Source organism: Dendropsophus ebraccatus, chromosome 6 (assembly GCF_027789765.1).
Source record: "Dendropsophus ebraccatus isolate aDenEbr1 chromosome 6, aDenEbr1.pat, whole genome shotgun sequence".
NCBI classification, from domain to species: domain Eukaryota; kingdom Metazoa; phylum Chordata; class Amphibia; order Anura; family Hylidae; genus Dendropsophus; species Dendropsophus ebraccatus.
The window spans coordinates 36,379,321-36,399,645 of NC_091459.1; the positions used below are offsets into that span (position 1 = coordinate 36,379,321).

At 39.1% G+C, this 20,325-nt stretch overlaps 1 protein-coding gene across 2 annotated transcripts in view; it reads left to right on the plus strand.

The window, feature by feature from the left end:
• CRYBG1 (crystallin beta-gamma domain containing 1) overlaps nt 1-20,325 on the plus strand; it is a 179,901-nt gene that overhangs the window by 143,160 nt on the left and 16,416 nt on the right. For both annotated transcript variants that reach the window (XM_069974795.1, XM_069974796.1), the window contains 10 exons: nt 361-4,159; nt 7,846-7,893; nt 7,980-8,098; nt 8,723-8,873; nt 12,137-12,276; nt 16,660-16,786; nt 17,872-17,907; nt 18,794-18,948; nt 19,196-19,322; nt 19,732-19,877. In XM_069974795.1, the coding sequence (XP_069830896.1) occupies nt 361-4,159; nt 7,846-7,893; nt 7,980-8,098; nt 8,723-8,873; nt 12,137-12,276; nt 16,660-16,786; nt 17,872-17,907; nt 18,794-18,948; nt 19,196-19,322; nt 19,732-19,877 (4,848 nt within the window). The remainder of the gene's footprint in view (nt 1-360; nt 4,160-7,845; nt 7,894-7,979; nt 8,099-8,722; nt 8,874-12,136; nt 12,277-16,659; nt 16,787-17,871; nt 17,908-18,793; nt 18,949-19,195; nt 19,323-19,731; nt 19,878-20,325) is intronic.

Sequence of the window (20,325 nt, forward strand, 5' to 3'; positions counted from 1 at the left end):
GATGTTAATCAAGAATTCTGGAATATGGAATATGTATTATACATTGTGGGAGGTAAATTCTATTACTGTTTCAAGAGTATCCTCGTGCAGTTGAACTGTAGAGTTATATAGGTCTTAAAAATAACTTAACAAAACTTTTTAAACTAATTTTGAAATGACCTAAAAACTCATGACTGTGGAATGATTTCTCCTTATTTGGTATTCGTGAGGGCTCGTGACTGGTAAGCTAACACAACACACTTCAGCACTGTTTTAGATAATCAATAGACATAACCATACTGCTGTTTAATTATTAAAGTATATGGTATATGAACCATTCGTATAAAGCATGCATTAATACAGTTTTTTTTTCATTTTTAGCCCCCCCAAGCCAAAGAATGTGGAACTGCCTATTAAGTCCAAGGTTGCTGAGAATGTAGATGAAGGTATCGTTGAAGCAATAATCCCAAAAGGAAACATTGCGACCAAAGTTTCTTTATTTGAGAGTAAAAGAACAAGTCATAAGCAAATCGATTTCTATGCAACAAAGAATATTTCTCAGCAAAAGAAATATGTCGAAAGAGCCAAACTTAACTTTGGGAAACAAGTAAAAGGGGTTGTTTCAAAAGAATTCAGCTCACCAGCTAAACAAGCCAGTAATTCCACGTTTAGCAGTGGAAAGAAAACTGAAAATGGGCAATATGAAATAAAGACAGATAAAAAGAAAGACGAAAGTAGGAACAATAAGGCAGGTGAAGGCTCTGTTGTAACTCCATCGAGCCAGATGCAGATGGAAGACAACAGAAATGGCTTTGGTATAGAAGCAACAGATAAGCTATCAGAAGAAAGTATTTTGTCTTCACAAAAGAATGTTAAAAATTACAAGGAACCTCCTTCTGAGCAAACCAGTAGTGCTGATGTTTTGAGTAAGAGTAATAACTCACAACCGGATGGTTTACAGCTTGATGCAAAGACAGAGGACGCTTTGTCAAAGTCACCTGGGAGTATTGAATATTTAGTTGAAGATTCAGCTGGTGGTGTTTCACATACGGACCCTCCAGAAATGGGTAATAAACAAAACTCCTTAAAAGAACCAACTTTTGATGCCGCTTCAAACGAAGACTCCAGTGAGAGTTTAACAAAAGAGCATGAAACACTGGATTCAGATGATGTAGACTCATTGTTGCCATCAAAAGTACAAGCTAAAACAGACCACTTGCAGTCAAATGACAGCAAAGAAAAGACCAAAATTAAAAATGAAGCTCAAGCACCAAAATCTAAGAGAAAAGTCACCGGCCAGTCATCCGAAGCAAGAGTGGACCCAGAAGAAACTCAGCCCAAAGAAATTGTTAATGATGATACCAAAGGGGATGTTCACATGGAAAATACAGCTTCATTTGTGAGCCATGAGGTTAATAGTGATTTACTAAAAGAGGAAATCACAAATGATACCAAGAAACAAACAACAGATACAGAAGATTTGCAATCCAATGTAGAAGAGATTATAGAAAAGTCTTTATTACAAGAAAATTCAGATTTATTAAGTTCTTCCACTCACCAAGAAAAGGAAAACCCCCCAATGGCCGAGTCAGTGGTTTTAGCAGCAGTTATTCCTGCAGGACATGAACAACCTATCACTGATCAACAAAATCATTCTATACAAATCTTAACAAAAGATGCTATTGAAACCATTGATGGATTGTTGGAAAGCTCCAATACTGATGATTCTTCTCTAGTAGGTGAAGATGATGTACACCTGTCCTCAGTAAGCTCCCAACTAGAATCTGGTGAAAGCTCTGTTCCCGATAGTGTCTCACCAAAGTATTTAAAACAAGAAAACTCAGAAGTATCAAGTTCTCTCACTCACCATGAAAAGAAAGGCCTCCCAATGGCTGAGTCATTGGTTTTAGAAGCAGTTATTCCTGCAGGACAGGAACAACCTATCGCTGATCAGCAAAATCATCTACAGAGCTCAACAAAAGATTCAATTGAAACCAATGATGGAGAGTTAAAAGGCTCATATACTGAGAATTCTTCTCCAGAATGTGAAAATGATATACACAAATCCTCAGTAAGCTCCCATCTTGAATCTGAGGAGTGCACTGATCCCATTAGTGTCTCGCCAAAGTCTTTATTACAAGAAAACTCAGATGTACTAACGTCTGTCACTCGCAATGAAAAGGAAAGCCTCCCAATAGTGGAATCAATTGCCTTAGAAGCAGATATTTCTGAAGGAAAGGAACAGTCTATCTCTGATCAGAAAAATCATGATTTGCAAATCTCAACAAAAGATGCTATAAGAACCAATGATGGTGGAGAGTTAGAAGGCTCATATACTGAGAATCCTTCTCCAGAATGTGAAAATGATGTACAACGGTCCTCGGTACAATCCCATGTGGAAACTCGTGAGTGTTCTGTTCCCAATAGTGCCTCACCAAAGTCTTTGTTACAAGAAAATTCAGATGTACTCATTTCTGTCACTGACCATGAAAAGGAAAGCACACCAATAGTGGAATCATTTGTTTTAGATGCAGTTATTCCTGCAGGAAAGGAACAACTTATCTCAGATCAGCAAAATCATCTACATGGTCCAAGAAAAGATGCTAGAAACAACCATGAAGTAGAGTTGGAAGGCTCATACACAGACAGTTCTTCTCCAAAAAGTAAAAAAGCTGGTTTACACCAGTCCTCAGCAGGCCCCCATCCTAAATCTGGTGAGTGCTCTGTTCCCAATAGTATCTTGCCACAGCCCAAGCTTCCAGAAGTTTCCGACAAAGATGTAAAAGAGCCAACCGTTTTCCCTGATGAGACTGTTTCACCAAAACCAAACACGGAAATCTTGTCAGACGGTACAAATGATATCGTTTCCTGTGCAGAAAGTGCGAAGGAGAATGGATCTACATTGGGAACTAATGAACAAGGGGATTTCAGAAGCACACCAAATGGTTCAGACACAGAAAATAACTTAGAGGTACAACACGTGGTTGAGACAACAGAAGAAATGTCTGAAAACCTTAAGGACGTCGAAGCTCAGCATATTAATGTAGCAAATAGTGAAATGACAGAAACAGGACTGTCTACTGCAGTAATTGACAAGGAAACTCCTAATGGGAACTTTGAGAATTTGAGTTCTCCAGCCCTTAGTGTAGTTCAAAATGACTCCCCCTTTGACTCTTACACCATTACTAATGGAAGTCTACAACATACAGGGACACAAGAAGAAAATTTCACAGACGTGCAAGGTAGCACTGATACCAGTTTGAATGACTCGGTAGCGAACGAGGAACATACTTTAGATTCATCTTCAGATATGGAAAAATTTGCGGAAGCCATCCGAAAACTAGAAAGCCCAATTACATTGCCTCAGAAGAGGAAAAAGCCCAGACCTCCTAAATCACCAGGTCCTTATCGTGGTTTGCCCCCTATCCGTGAAGATTATTTGGAAAAGATATTGGATAATGAGGCATTCTCCTTCGGCTTAGGAAAGAAAGATAGGGCAAAGGACCTTGCACCAATGGCATTGTTTAAGATGCAAAGTAAAGAAACTACAGAGAAGTTAAAACCAAAACGGGCATCTACTGAACAAAGCATGCTTTTGAAATCTCTGAGATTAAAAAAGGAACCACTTTCCGTACCACAGGAAACATGTGATAAGGAAAATGCAGATGTGACCGATGTAGCTGTGAAGAGATCTCGCATAGAGTCAATTTATTCAGATTTGAAGTCACCATTTGCAACGAGGTCGGAAGAGAATGTGTTCTCTCCTTCTGTCACAACAGTAAGCACTATAACTACCTCCTTTGACACACCCCGGAAGGAGTTTACTCCCTCAGGCAAAACCTGTGATCTGAAAACTACAGACTCTGTAAAGACAGCTCATATATCGCTTAAAGAAGGCAAAGGTGCTTTTACACTGCCGTCTCCAGAATTCTTACTCAGCGAGTGTGCTGAGCAGCCACTACCTGTACACAGCATGGAGAGCAACCTGAAAGACCATGCAAACGGTGACGTGCCAGTAACACTATTGGATTCTAATGGCCACCTAAACACAATTCACTCTACACCTGAAACGAATAGGACAGTGCCCCTAATTGACAGCATTTCAGCACTTGAAAACCCTGCTTCATCCGATATATTTTATTTTAAGGGGCAAGAGCAAAGCATTCAAAATGTGTCAGAGGTGAGTGCTCTTAGTATTTTTTGCTTCGTTGCTTTATGCCTAACGTATTCGATACACTCCTTTGTTTAAATAATGCATAAAGACTATTAGAGTATCTGTGTATGCCTATATTTATGTATAATGGTATTTGATACAGATATCATGTCTGTGTGTGCCTATAGTTGGAGTACTAGATAGCATTTGTGTATACCTATAGTTGGTATGCATAAGGGGGATTAGAATATAGTGTATGTGTGTACCTATAGTAGGTATACATAATGCATATTAGATAGTGTTTTTGTGCACCTGTACATGATGTCTATAATGGTTGCTTGATACAGTGTCTGTGTGTGTACCTGTAGTTAGTATGCATAATGGGGGTGGGGATTTATCAATTTAGGCCCTGTCCCCTTTTCTCTGGCCAAATTCACTAAGAGGCACACACCTGTAAGTCAATGCTGCCGGCCAGGCGCCCGAACCTGCGCCCGTCGCACCAAATTTACACGAGATTTGGATCCTGATTTATGCCTGTGAGTCACGCCCTCTACCGCCCATCCACCCCCCCCCCCCCGGCCGCCCATATGGCAGGGGAACGCCTGGGAGAAAGGGCGCCTTCTGGGAATCTGCGCCTTCTCCATGGCATACACCTTTTGTAAATGTCCCCCAATGTGTATTAGAGACATCCACCTATAGTTGGGATACTGTATATAATGGGTGTTAGATACAGTATTGGTATTGTTGGTAGCCAAACAGTACAGTAAGATGCAAGTAGAGATGCAAGCCACGTGGTGTCCCCAAACAATCACTGCAACCATTATACCAGAAACAGTATTTTTCCTTCCATTTTAACCTACTTCTTAGGGTTCTATAAAATCAGACTGTATACAGTATGTTAACAGATACAGTTAGAATATAGTCTGAGGGAATTTGATCTCCTGGTTTCCTTGTGGTTTCCTTGTCTTAGTAACGTACTTTGTCCTAACGTTTCGTTCTTGCCAGCACATTCAGGTGCACACACGCTAAAAGTATATGATAAACTACATTATGAATATTCATTGATGAAATACAAGAAACCCAGGCAAACTGCACAGACAGCTTTTACACGTGTCACATGACTGCATTTTCCCAGTGAGCTGCAAAAGGTCTCACCCACAATAGTGGCCAGTTTTTATTGTAGTTCATTAAACTTTATGTCTTATGGTGTAACTTTTTGCCTACAGTACAAATTACACAGCACACAAAAAATTAAAATTAGTAATATTTATAAAGTTATTTATAGTTATGTATATAACAGATTGGGCTCAAAGAAGATTAAAGGAAAACCATCAGCAGGTTTGTACATGTGAACCTGCTGATAGGTACCTGTAGCTGCAGAGTTGGGGATTTAGGCAATGGTCTTCTTTATTTTTCGGTGTTTTTATCAAAGGAAAATATTCAAATTATTATGTTTGGTTCACAGGTGTGTTCCCTGATCCCTCAGTGCACCATCCCGCGCGCCTACCGGCGCTTATGTCGCCTTCTTCTTATGCATATTATTATATATAAATAGTCAAATCTCTCTGCTCTCACCAGATTTCGCACATTACCATGACTACTTATGCATATATTAGTATGCATAAGTAGGAGGCAACATAAGAGCGGCTGGGATGGTGTACTAAGGGTCTGGGCAACGCCCCCCCCCCCCCCTTGTTTTTATTTGCTTTTAATCAATATACTGAAAATGGCACAGCAGAGGAAAATAATTAGACCCGCGCCAGAATCGGCCGCCAGCTTAGTAGGTGGTCAGGGGGTGACTGATTCACTTCTGTCACGGGCTGGCTTGGGGCTCTACTACACAGACCGATTCGGATATTTAGGCAGATACCGCTTAATGTAAAAAAGACAAAGATCAGCTGAAGAGCTAATTATCGGCTGATCATTATCTTTCTGCAAGTTTAGAAATCACCGGCTGCACTTTCTGTGTAATAGTGATGCTTGTTAGTGGCTGTTAACAGTGTAAATAATATAAAGAAAAATAATTAAGTTATACTTAGCTGTCCAGGCTCCCACGGTGTCCTGCTGCCTTTTCCCCACAGCCCCCACTGACACTTCTGGCCCTGTCTCTTCAGTGACAGGCTACTCAGCCAATCACTGGCCACTGGACTGTCCCATCTTGGTCAGAGATTAGCTGAGCATCCTGACACTAAGGAGACTGGGCCGAAAGTATCAGAGGCGGCTGCGGTGAGCAGGTACTATGGGAAAAGGCAGCAGGGGGAGCACAGGGGGAGCATGGATAAGTATACATCCTTATTATTTTCTATGTAAAAGCAAGCAAACAGCCCTCCCGCAGGATTGTCGACCTCAGTATGCAATAGCCAATCTAGCGTTTGCTTACATTGCAGTGTCAAGCCATCTAATACAGCCCTTAGACAATGACCCATTCCGTTGAATACAACCATTTTCATCAACTTTGATTAAATTTGTATCATTGTCTTAGAGCTCTGTTCACACCTGCGGTTCACACCTGCGTACAGAGTGTTGGATCCATCACGCAATTGACATCAGCAGTGACTGACTCATAACACTTCATACATGTAGCACTATTTTTACTGTCAAAGGCTGGATTTACATGTAATATTATGGTCTGTACCAAAACCAGGAATTTTGGTTTGGGGTAAAATAGTGACCAGAATACTACATGTGAACCCATCCAAAACTGGTGTGAATAGAGCCGGACAGGGTTCTTTATGAATCAGCCAGTGATATGAGTAGAGAAAGAGTTTGTAGGAAGGTTGCATCAGGTGAAATCTACACCCACACTAATGTATGCAGTCAGCTTATCCCACGGTAAGAGCAACAATATTAGAGTTTTGGATCACCTCTTTAAAATATGATTCTTTTTTACATCCTTTAAAGCTTCATAGATAGATAGATAGATTTTTTTTTTCTTTTTACCTTCCAAGCCTCCTGACATTCTTCTTTTAGCATTGTTACATATGGGAACATATATGTCCAGGCTTGTAGAGAATGTAGGCATCCCACCGTAATGAAAATATGAAGTATCCTAAGTTTTTTTTTTTTTTGTTTTTTTTTTCTTTTACTGAATACAGTTTTTTCCCACAATATTTGTATTAATATATTTCCCACAACTTTTTAGTATTAATTTATCTCATTGTGTGTTTTTGTAATAATGAACATTTTTATTCAAATAATATTTATCCTTCAATAAAAGATCATAGATGGTTTTTCAATAGTCCATGAGGCTACATCATCATCTGACTTATAACTGCTAGAAGTTTTTCCCATCTTTTTTGATTTGTCTGCTTTTATGAGAACATGTCTTACAGCAATGTTTTTAAAGAAACCACTGCAAGACCAAAGAGCTAAGTATAGACTGAAAAGTTTCCATAAACTCTAAAAGCGGCATTGTTAGATTCCAGTCTTCCGGCGAAATCCGTTCTCCCCTCCTTGGCATACAGTACTTTGTATCCCCAATAGAAACATGCCTTTAATCCATGTGTAATGTTTAATGCACACTTCTATGGAAAGGTGTGTATATCTACACATTGTATATGATTAGCAGGCCAAAGTCGGGACACCCATAGGCTAGAAGATGTAACTTTGTCTATGAAACCTGTATATAAGTACTGTACCCAACAGGACATATCTATTGCAAGTTATATTTATATATTTTTAAAATAAAATATATCTTGTTTTCTTTATTTTAGGAAATTTCCTTGAAAGGTTCAGAGAAAATCAACCCTAGACCAGGAAAGGTAATGCGAGCACTCTTGTCTGTAGCTATACACACTTGCTTTAAATCAACGCACAAAGTAAACTTTCCAAACTTAACATTTTGCAGGTGGTAATCCTTACAGAGGCCGACTATGGAGGGGCCGTGTTTGAAGTCTTTACCGATGTCATTGACTGTACTTCTTGGGAGCTTTCACCTACTATTTTTATTAAAACTATAAGAGGATGGTGAGAAATTAAATGTTTTTCTTTTTTTTTAAGCATTTCTATGCACATTTGACAACCAAAATATAAATGATGTACCCTAAAATTACTATTTTCTAAGGGAGGTGGTGAAACATTAACCACATTGTGAAAAATTGCATAGATTCAGAATGATTTAGTAATGAAATTTTTACTAAACTTGCACTGTACCAGCGCCTCCAATGCTTCAGCCCCAGCCGGTGCCCAGTAATAGACCTGCACCTCGCGCAGGAACTAGGCATTGATTCAAAAAAAGGACTGCAGCACTGGCTTCCCCGCACCAGCACCATTCTATTGAAATGCAAAACTTGATGGTACATTTACTTTAACCATTAAAATACCTAATACAAAACCAAAGATACTAAAGATTCAAGCAAAATGTAATATTATGAAGGTTTGGGGATAAAATTATACCTATGTGACTATGATTAGGGGCTGGATTTGTTGCAGGATTTATTATAATGCCCTTTTGGAAATTGTTGCCTAGCAGTAATCTCACTTTCCTGCACCTTACCAAACTGTGCTTGTGTGTTACTTTTGTTCAGTGTAATGTTGTACATTTGTGTACAGAGAATGAGCCCTCATTCATTATAATATTATTTTTTTTAGCTGGATACTTTATGAGCTCCCTAATTATGAGGGACGGACCATAGCACTAGAGGAAGGTGACATAGAAATCACTAACCCATGGGGAGCTGAATTGCAGGATGAAAATTCTCCATTGCCAGTTATCATTGGTTCTTTAAGACATGTGGTCAAGGTAAAAAAAAAAATAATTTATTTATATTTTATGTATGTGTGTGTGTATGTGTGTGTGTGTATATATATATATGTATGTATATAATATATACACACAGTGGTACCTTGGTTTAAGAGTAACTTGGATTAAGAGCATTTTGGTTTAGGAGCTCAGAGTTTTTCAAATTTTGACTTGGTTTAAGAGCATTGCTTTGGTTTAAGAGCTCCCTGTACTGGGTGGGAGCGCGAGTGGGTGACTCTCCTGACATTCCTCCAAAAGATCTTCATAGTACAGCGGCTAAGACTCTGGGGCAGTGCTAGGCTTAACAGACGCTCTCTTGCTGATGATCCTTCAAAGCCGACTTAAGGTCGAGACACGACAGGAGACGGCGCAGAGGAAACGTCCTGCTTTTGACATAAATTGGTGTTGGCACTGCTTCGTGAGGACCCTTCTGATGATTTCTGGTTTCGGTATTAACTACTGACTGACGGGGACCCTGAATGTAAATGATTTTCATTCCATAATAGTAGCCTGGTGGTATTAAACTGACCACTAGGTGCTACTGGGAGCCGCCACCTTCGTCCAAGCCTGTTTGGATCACCATGTCTGCCGCTACCACTGGCCATACTCTAAAAGGGCAGACTTTTTTTGAATGCTTCAACGTCCTTGCAGAGGATTATTCACCTGGAAAAACTGGTTTATTTTAATTAAACTAAAATTGACACTTTTATTGCTGACATTTAAACTAACAAGGGATGCAGAGTTTGCCACACAAGGGGAGGTGAAAGGGTACTTGAAGGGAGATTGGACCGTGTTAAATGATAGATCTTATGCTGCTGATCCTCCGTCCACTGCTGTCCAGGGCGATAATTGTCTTTTTTTTTTTTTTTTTTAATTTTCTGCACAAATAGCTGTTAAACAAAATATTACTCTTGTAATAGTCCCACTATTGTAGCTACAATGGTTTGGCTGTTTTTATAGAGATTTGTTTGCATGAGATTTGCGAATCTGACCAAATATTTGCAGATGTTGCAAAAAATTTTTTGACTGATTGGCTTATCTCTAGTTACTATCAATGAAAGGTTGCCAACCTGTATTTTTTTGTCGATATGTAGTTCTTAAGTTTCACATATTTAATCTACAATTTCTAAAACACCATTATGTGTGGATGTTCTAATAAAAATAATATAATAAATTACTAGTTAGAAATCCAGCTCTATATTATTTAGCTGTAAACGGGAGCTTCACTCAATTGTTGTGCTTTTTTTTAAATATATGATTTGCATGTTTGTGGCTGTGTCCTCCCATATGGATAATAACTGCTTCTCAGAATTCTATTTCTGTAATCGTCTCTTAATGGTGTCAGCGCCAATGTGTATAATCAGGTCAGATGGGAAGTCAGATATAATTTATGATCCAATCAATTTAGTATCCATATGATCATTTAGTAAGTATGTTCACACTGAGGACTATCATTACCTGTAAAATCCAAGTCCCTCCAGTGTCTCTGCATCAACACTTCTCATCATGTAGTCTGTGGCGCTCAGATAAAAATATATTGTACGGTTTTAGGGTCCTTTCTACACACCCTGATATGGGGCAGCGCAAAGACGCAAGCATGCACTGATCAGTGAGTTCAGTGTTTGGTTGCAGTGCCTTTTGGAAGGTACAATTAATCCAGCGGTCGAGCCGCACAAATGATCACTGTATCATTTGTGCGACCATTTTAATTTGCTATCATCCGCAGATCCCCTGCTTACACAGACAATATATTTTGCTGATCCCCTGCTTACACATAGCAATATATTTTGCTGCAGTAGAAAAGATGTGATCAGCCGAGGATCAGGCATTTTCCTGCTTGTGTTGCTATGAACACAACCAAAGACCTGACAAAGTTATGAGGGCTATTAACATTAACCCCTTTCCGACTGCTACACTTTTAATTAATGGGCTAGACAGGGGAATGGGTGTAATGCCATAGCATTATTAGCAATATAATGATTGCTTATAAAAGTTTCTGTATGGAAAAGTCCAGCAAAAATTTTTATTAAAGTATTGTATTGCCCCCGCTAAAGTTATACAAATCACCAATATACACGGGAAATGCTAATAAGGTACTTTTTTCCCTGCACTTACTACTGCATCAAGGCTTCACTTCCTGGATAAAATGGTGATGTCACAACCCGACTCCCAGAGCTGTGCGGGCTGTGGCTGCTGGAGAGGATGATGGCAGGGGGGGATGCTCAGTGTCCCTTCAGCGCCCAGTGTCCCTTTGTGTCCCCCTGCTATCATCCTCTCCAGCAGCCACAGTCCGCACAGCTCTGGGAGTCAGGTCGTGACATCACCATGTTATCCAGGAAGTGACATCACCATGTTATCCAGGAAGTGAAGCCTTGATGCAGTAGTAAGTGCAGGGAAAAAGCACTTTATAAGCATTTCCCGTAATAAAAGTATATTGGTGATTTGTTTAACATTTGGGGGGCAACACAGTACTTTAATAAAAAATTTCACCAGACTTCTCCTTTAAGAAGTGTACAAAAACGTAAAAATGTTTTTACAAATATACAAAAAAACACTTGATAATAGTTCAAATCACCGCCCTTTTTAATACAAAAGAAGTCTTATAATATTGTTATTGCTCCCGTATGTTAAATGTAAAACAAAAAAAACACATCTCATCTACACAAAGATAAAAACTACACATCATGGTGCAAACAAGGTCAGAACAGTGTAAAAACAAACAACGCCTCCCATAGTAATAACCAGCCACCTCCCATATAAATAAACACAAATAAAACAAAAAGTTGAAACAGATCGAAAAAAAGACATGTTTCACTATCTGGCTCTAAACAGTAAAAAAAAAAAAATTCTTTTAAGAGCCAAAAATTTCCTCCTTTGTAATGTTTGTTCTCTTTTAAACAGAAGGTGGGAATGAATGTAGTTACCACACCCAGACTACAGAATGAATAAACTGTAAAATATGCTAGCATAGCCGTTACAGGTTGAAGTTAATCTATGATTCATGATTACAGAGGAAATGACAGGGGAAATGAGTTCCTGATATATACAGAATAGTTATTAGAGATGAACTTCGAGAACGTGCGGGTTTGTCTGAACCCGAACTCTTGGCATTTGATTACCGATGGCTGAAGAAGTTGGATGAAGCCCAAAGGCTGCCTAGAAAACATCCCATTTCTTCAGCCACTGATTAAAAGTTTTCTCCTCTCTAATAGTTATCAGTTTTGTAATAAATTGTGAAACATTGTTTTGTTTTTTGATTTCAGGATTATCGCATTTGCCAAATTGATCTGTTCACGGATCCAGATGGTCTTGGAGTTATGACTTCCTATTATGATGATACAGAAGAGGTACAGGTGTATGGAAGACTGCAGAGAACCTGTTCTATAAAAGTGCATTGTGGAGTGTAAGAAATTTAATTTATTTATGTATTTATTTATTCATTCATTCATTTATTCTGCTTACAATAAGGGTGGCACACTATCTATCCTAAGTATATGCCATGTATGGAGATTTCTGGGAAACAATTTACTTGTATAAACCGTACTATTACTTTAAATTACTTGTACATATCATAACTGGCATAAAGAACACCCAGCCAATCAATGGCCAAAGCGATCACCCATGTTGGCCTGTGATTTAGCCTATGAACAAGATGTCATCAGAAACAGGAAGAGCATGGTAACCAGGCACCATAAAAATGGCAGTGTAGGGGGATTGTGGCAGGTTATATCTCCAGTTCAGGTGTAGTTTGCAATTTAAGCTCCATTCACTTCAATGAAACTGACTTGCAAAACCCCACCTAAACTAGAGACAAGAGTGTTTTTTGTCCCTGGAAGAAAGGGACCATGTTTTCCAATGCTGCATAACCCCTTTGATACTATACATTTCATTATTTTTTGTAAGCGAACTAATCTGAGGTTAGTTGGGGGAAAATCAAAAGCAACATGAGAAAATATTACTTTATGTACTTGATGTGGTAGGTAAATCTACAGTAACTAAATGTATACTATACTAAACCTATATATATATCCTAAGGTTATAATAAAGAAAATAACATAAGGGCAGACTAGATGCCAACAATATTCTATGTTTTTATGTAATGCAATTTGCACCAAAGTTTGCACCAAAAAATGGTGAACAGTGTTTGTTTGTTTATGACTCGGATAAAGCTTTCATGCTTTGTGTAAAAGTCACATTTGTCTGGAAAACTGTGTCTTACTGTTGGTATAAATTTTTAGTTTATATGCTGGAAAATAAATGGGCCATTTTGTAGGGTTTTTCTCCTTTTTTCATGAGTGAAAACATTTAAATGTCTTCACATCACCAGTTTTAAAGGAGAAGTCCAGCCATGTGAAAACTGCAGGGGCGGGAGGGACATAACAAGATATACCTCCCACTGTGCTTCTCCAGCGCTAGATCACTGCTGCAGGATCCGCTGCAGAGCCAATGTCACAATCTGGTTGATGGACAGCCTGCTCAGCCAGTCAGCGACTGGGGTGGGACACCACTGCAGTCACCGATTGGCTGAATGCACAATCCATTTGCCGAGAGAGGTTTTGTGACGTCCTCGTAACACAGGCGCACAGGGAAGGTAAGCAATTATTCATTATGTTCTCCCATGCCCCTGCCACCTGTGAGATTTTTGGATTTCTCCTTTAAAGAAGCAGTTCACAAAAAATTATTATTGCCCAGACCACCCCCGCTAGTCGCTGGCACGTATACTCAACGCAGCCGGTCGGTGTTACGCAGTGCGGCTTTGTTCCGGTCCCGTGGCCTCATTCAAATCCAGCGTGCTCACGTCAGCCTCTGCTGTGACTCCTCTTTTGTCTCCTGTGATTGTACACCGGAACTCACGCTTTACAATCCATTCTCTATGGAAGCGCGTGACTTCCGGTGTACAATCACAGGACACAGAAGAGGAGTCACAGCAGAGGCTGACGTGAGTGTGTGCTGGATTTGAACGTCATCGCGGGACACTGATCAGCTGCGGTGAGTATTCGTGCCAGCGCCTTAATGTTGTGGCCGATCACTCTATCTTACTCATAGGCTTTTACTGTACAGATGTGTGTCTTTTTGGCATGTTTAATTTTTTTCTTAAACGTGAAGAAAGGTTTAGGCTACAAAGCTTTCAAGAATTATAACTATTGCAACAGTTACAGTTTATTATAATGGATGACAGTAGTTGATGGATTGTGACAATTCAGATCTATCTAAAGTTTTTAAAAAAAAGTAGATTGATCAATATACTCTCTGTACGGCTGCATATATACAGTATATTAGATATAAGGGAAAAACATATTGAAATGAACTATATATTTTGTAAGACATTAGTAGTACAGACATAAGGGGTATTAGAGATGAGTGAACTCAGATTCGTTACATACTTTGCAAAAAGTTTGATTTGGTACAGAACCAATATTTTTGCAATGTTCGTAAGGAACCAGGTCCAAGATGGCAGCTGCACATTTTTATACACTGCTGCTGTTATATAGAAAATTAAAGAACCTATGATTACCTGTCAAACAACTTTTATATACTCATCTCTAGAATGAATCCATGCTTTTTTTCTAAACTGCAGCAAAACTACAATACTTAACAGTATACATAAAGAAAACAAAATTCAAATCCACAAAAAGGTTCACATTTAAAGATATACTCTTTTACTTTTGGCTTCCTATTCAATTTGTCCATGAAATCCAGGGTCTGGTATGCACCTATTCTATTTGTGACTGCCCAACAGGTGCTCCTGTGTACAGATGGCACTGTCAGATTACATACATCCTGGTAGAAGATATACAGATGACTATAACACTCCTTTTCAGCAAATACCAGGGGTAATAAGAGATACTAACTATATATAATCTGTCTGCTTATGTTAAAGATCATCTGTTAGGAGGAGGAGCAATAAAAAAAAATCCTAATACGCTCTGGGGTACAAAACACTATGCTTAAATACTCTTAGATTTTTAGCTAAAATCGTTTTTATATTGCTACTATATACTGTATTGCTATTGTTGGATGCAGCCCTGGAAAACATGAATACAGCCATATCCTCATCACACTGCACTTTTTTAGCATCATGGCCAGTACGTATGAACCTTGAAATTAAATCAACCAGGTTCTGCCTTCAGGGCCCTATTCCACTGGACGATTATCGTTCGCATAATCGTTAACTATAAATGATCCAAACGACCACTATTGCGAAAGACCTGAAATCGTTAACCCATTTACATGGAACGATAATTGTTACTTATGATCGTTTTTGCGGTCGTGTTGTCGTCGCTATTGCGTTTGCCACTACTGCAAACGACCGAACGACGTCTTATTCAATGCGAATGATTTGCGAACGAGCAACGATAAAAATAGGTCCAGGTCTTTTTAAATGATCAACGATTTCTCGTTCAGCCGTTAATCGTTAACTGCTATTCAACCGAACGATTATCGCTTAGATTCTAATGACTTAACGATAATCTGAAAGATAATCGGCCCATGGAATAGGGCCCTCAGGCTCTGTTGGAGATATGGAATGCAGATTTCTGTAGATAATATTGAACCTAATAATCTGTCTTCAGTAAGCTCCTCCTAGTGGTTGCCTGTGGTAGCCAGAATTTTATCCCTTGCTTCTATTGGAAATAAGGCGCTCATAGGAGGGTGTTTAAAACTCCAAAAATCCACCTTAAATCTATAGGGTAAAAATATATCTGCAGAGAATTGAAAAACAGAGACATAAAAACAAACCGGTGTCAAGAAAGAGACTTTCACTGGAAACCTGTGCTCCAAGGTTAACCATAAGTATGAGTTATAATTCTACTGATTTGGCAATATAGGTATATGTGGCTCTAGGCTGCGAACATGTATAGAAACCTTGCTTGGTGAGATTTTTCTACTGAACTGCAACTTGTTTTAATTTGAGAAATATATTTAATAGAGAAATTTCACATGGCTTTGAGGTGTAGGTGTGTACCTTCTTGGTATGCAGTGTTTCCTTGTTGACACATGTACCAATACTTTATTGCCAAGAAAATGGCAGCTGGAAACAAGGATTATCAGGTTAGGTAAAATATGTTGAATCAGAATTCATTCCATACCTGTCATTACCTTTTCTTTCTCCTTCCCTCATTTGTGAGCTGCTGCTTTCTGCTAAAGACATAGAAAACTGTATCTGAGCTTTTCAGTGCATCTCTGCTCTCAATCCCCTCCTTTCCTTTTGAGACAGTTCATGTAAAGAAGTCCCTATCTGCAACTTTGTTATCCCGGGAAGATTAATTACAGTAAGTCCATTGGCATTACAAAGGTGCTACAAAGTTGCAAAAAGGAAAGTTTAAATCGGCCATCTTGGAAGGGAGGGGGAGACAGACAGGATCACTCACAGATTTTTGTGTCTTCAGCAGAAAGATGGGTGGAGACATCCTTTAAAGGGAACCAGTCAGCATAATTCTGCTGATTAAGCTCCCAGCAATGCTGCACAGATTTTGACAGGTCTCCTACCATATCTAGTGTTCCTTGCTTGGTAGCTTTATATCCAGTAAGTCACGGCTCTGTGCGTCAGCATGTTCTGCAGGAGTGATTGACAGGCAAAGAGACCTGTTGGAGGCCACTTTACCTGTCAACCATAAAAAAACAGATAAAACCAGATATAACATTTATGCAGCATTGCTTGGAGCTTAATCAGCACAATTGTGTTGATTGGTTCTCGTTAAATAAAAGCCACCAATGCAGTGTAAATCTATCATAATTATGATTAATAAGTATCTTTGCATATCCTGATTTTTGTGTTTTTTTTAAGGTGGCTTATTTATGAAGAATCCGGGTTCCAGGGAATTCCATTTATTATGGAGCAAGGAGAATACCCCGATCTTTCATTTTTAAATATCCAAGAAGCATACATTGGATCAATGAGGCCTTTGAAAATGGTGAGACTGTTGGATTTAGCATAGGAACCATTAAGTTACAGAACACCTCTCGCTAGTGAATTTGTTTACTCAATATGATATTTGGGAAAAATCACATTTTGGTGGTAATAATATTCCACAAGAGGGAGAAATGTCTTATTTAAATATTTATCTGAATGCACAATATTTTAGCATACTTTCTTTTGTTCTATACATATGGCTTTTCAACTTTTCATATTTCTATTTAACTGGTCAGTTTGTGCTGCCATAAAAGCGCCAGCCATAGTTCCCTTTTACTTTTCTGCGTTGCCATACTTTCATCAATCTAATAAATTTCAGCAGCCATACTTGACTCACTCTGCCTGTGCAGTAATGTCATCCAGTAAAAATCCCTTAAAGTGAATGTACCATCAGGCCCAAGCTGAAGCACTGGAGGCAGGTCGACCCAGCTCCAGTGGGAGGAAACCCCCGCCCCTCTATGACAGGGCTCCATTGATTCTAAAGGAGATGCATCATAGAGGGGCGGGGGGGGGGGGTTTCCTCCCACTAGAATGGGTCAGTCCGCCTCCAATGCTTCAGCCCGGGCCTGATGGTACGTTCACTTTAAATATTACTTCTGAAGGCTGTATGAGATGACCCTAGCTGCACTATAAATGAGCGTAGATCTTCCAGATTACACAACCTATTGTATGGCTCGACTAGATTGTTTATGCGGCTTTAGCATAATTCAGCCGTCAGCTGCACAACTTCTATTGTACGGGGAGATGTGCAGCTGATGGCAAATTTATTTTTTTAACAAGTCAAAAGTAAGAGATCAGCCGATGAGGGAGTGTTTGGTCGTTCGTTGGTTGGTTGATTGTTTGCCCTATTACCCCCCTATATCCTCCTACCTACCTTCAGAAAACACTTACCATGAAGTGAATTCCTGTAGATTCACTTCTCTATTATCACTTCCAACTTACAAGGACAGAGCATTCTGAATATAGATATGTTTAAGCAATTAATGTCCCCAGTTCCATTTTGTTAACCTACAGTACATCGTCTTGCTTTTTACATTTAAAAATACTGTTAACATTAGCTAAGCATATCTTGTGATCTCTTTACAGGGAAGCCGCAAGGTTGAAATTCCCTATGAACCCAAGGTAAGACCAATAAAAGGATTTTGTCATGCATTTATAGTATATAGTGCTGTGACAGCTGGGCAGTACAGTTGTCGAAGTAACTGTACGATGTCCAGTGAGTTTTATGCACAAATCTCATTAAAGGGGTTATCCAGTGCTACAAAAACATGGCCATTTTTTTCAGAGACAACACGACTCTTGTCTCCAGTTCAGGTGCGGTTTGTAATTAAGCTCCATTCACTTCAATGGAACTAAGCAGCAAAACCCCGCCCGAGCTGGAGACCAGAGTGGGGCTGTCTCTGGAAGAAAGTGGCCATGTTTTTGTAGCGCTGGATAACCCCTTTAAATAGAAATGGACCTGTGTATGGCACCTGCTAGCTGTTATACAGTTGCATTGACATCTTTGTACTGCCCAGTGTTCTTCAACATGGAGGATACAGGAGTAACTGGCACATAACAGCCAAATTGTAGCAAAGGTAAGGTACCGGATGACTATAAAACATAACTTATATAAAAGTTATATTTTATGGTCATCCTTGCCTTTTCTACAATTTGGATTACGTTTGTAATACAGTGGAGGGTTGCACCAAGCTAAGCTTAGGTCAGCCAGTGCACAACAGGCAGAGAGAACATACAGACCAAAGGACACAGTCCCTCCAGCATATGCTGCAGCTGTAGTCCAACTGGTGGTCACCAATATGTGTATGACTACAAAAGGTGTATTTCATCAGCTAGTGAACATCATTTTAATACAATAGTTTGATACAAAGTGGAGATCCAGTAGCTGCCATAGCAATAATCTGTTGGTTGTGATAAAATGCCTTCACAGTATGAATTACAAACCAAATCACGATGCCCTGTAAAATGAATAGTAGACTCCAAAAATGGTATGTCTTGACTTTTACAGATAGTTCTTTTTGAAAAGCCCATGTTTGAGGGAAGGCAAGTGGAGCTGGACAAGAAAATATTGGCAATTCAAGATCTAGAATTACCAGAAGGAGATGGAGAAGAGCAAGGACTTTCTCTTAACACTGTTGGATCTATAAGAGTTCTCAGTGGGCTGTAAGTATTATAATATGTTAGAAAACCTATTTATGAAATGTACTTTTGTATATAAACTGTTTAAACGTTTCTTTCATGTTATGGACACCATTCACATTCTGTCTACCACAGGGGAAATGCTAGAAGACTATTTAACACTATAAATTGTAGCTATTTTTTTGATCCCTTGGAGGGTATTTTTGGGTTTATAATTGGTTATACCCTGATTTATTGGTAATATTTTCTGTACGATATTGTATTTTTTTAGGTGGATTGGATATGAGAAACCTGGATATGAAGGTCACCAGTATTTGCTTGAAGAAGGTGATTACGAGGAATGGAAGAACTGGGGAGGTTTCAGTGGTCTGCTGCAGTCTTTACGCCCTATTTTATCTGTAAGTGTTTTGGTCATAAAATTTAATAATGATTATAATATGTTCGCTTAGTGCATGCGTCTGCAAACTGCGGCCCTCCAGCTGTTGCAATATTACATTTCCCATCATGCCTGGACAGCCAAATCCAAAGCTTTAGCTGTCCGGGCATGATGGGGATTGTGGTTTTCTAACAGCTGGACGGCCGCAGTTTGTAGACCCATGATAGTGTATAATAAAATTACAAGAGATTGAAGAAAACTATTTTTTTCCGTATGTTTGTTATGTGTCTTATCAATATTATCTATTTTATTTTGAAAAAGGTTTGGGTATGTGTATTTGATGCACACACTTTATTTTGCTGGCATGTACAAGTATTGTAATGGAACATATGAATGTTTACAAGTTTTGTTTATATGTTGGTTCTTTACAGGAATTTTCCACTCCACATATGGTAATGTATAGTGAAAAAGACTTTGATGAGAAGGCATCGAATATCAACGTACTGGGTATTATATCTAACATGGAGGAGACAGGTTTTGGAGTGAAGATACAATCTATCAACGTATTAAGTGGAGTGTAAGCTTCCCCTTGTGGGGTTTTTTTATGTACTTTTTACATAAAAATTTTACTTTAAATTTTAGTCTCTCCAGGGCATTAAGTTTCCTGCATGTTTCTGCTTGGAAAAGTGTAAAAGTGGCAATACCCATTAGATTGCTAAATGTTCTTGACAAACTATTTCAATGAGAGGGGACTAAGCAGCTGCCGTACCCCTCTGACAGAAATGTATCACTTATTAGATTAAAGAATTGGATGTTGAAATCCAGCATAGTTGGCCCTTTTTTTCCCCAACACCTGCAGTTACAGGGACCTCCCCACACATAAGATTGTTAAGGGATATTGTACATGATGGGGTCCACAATGTAGGGTTGCTGAAACCTTGTATGCATCAGCTCACCGCACTATAGATAGTATCCAGAACAGCTTGGACAGGTCGAGAGATCATAGTCCCTCTGTAGCAAAGCCC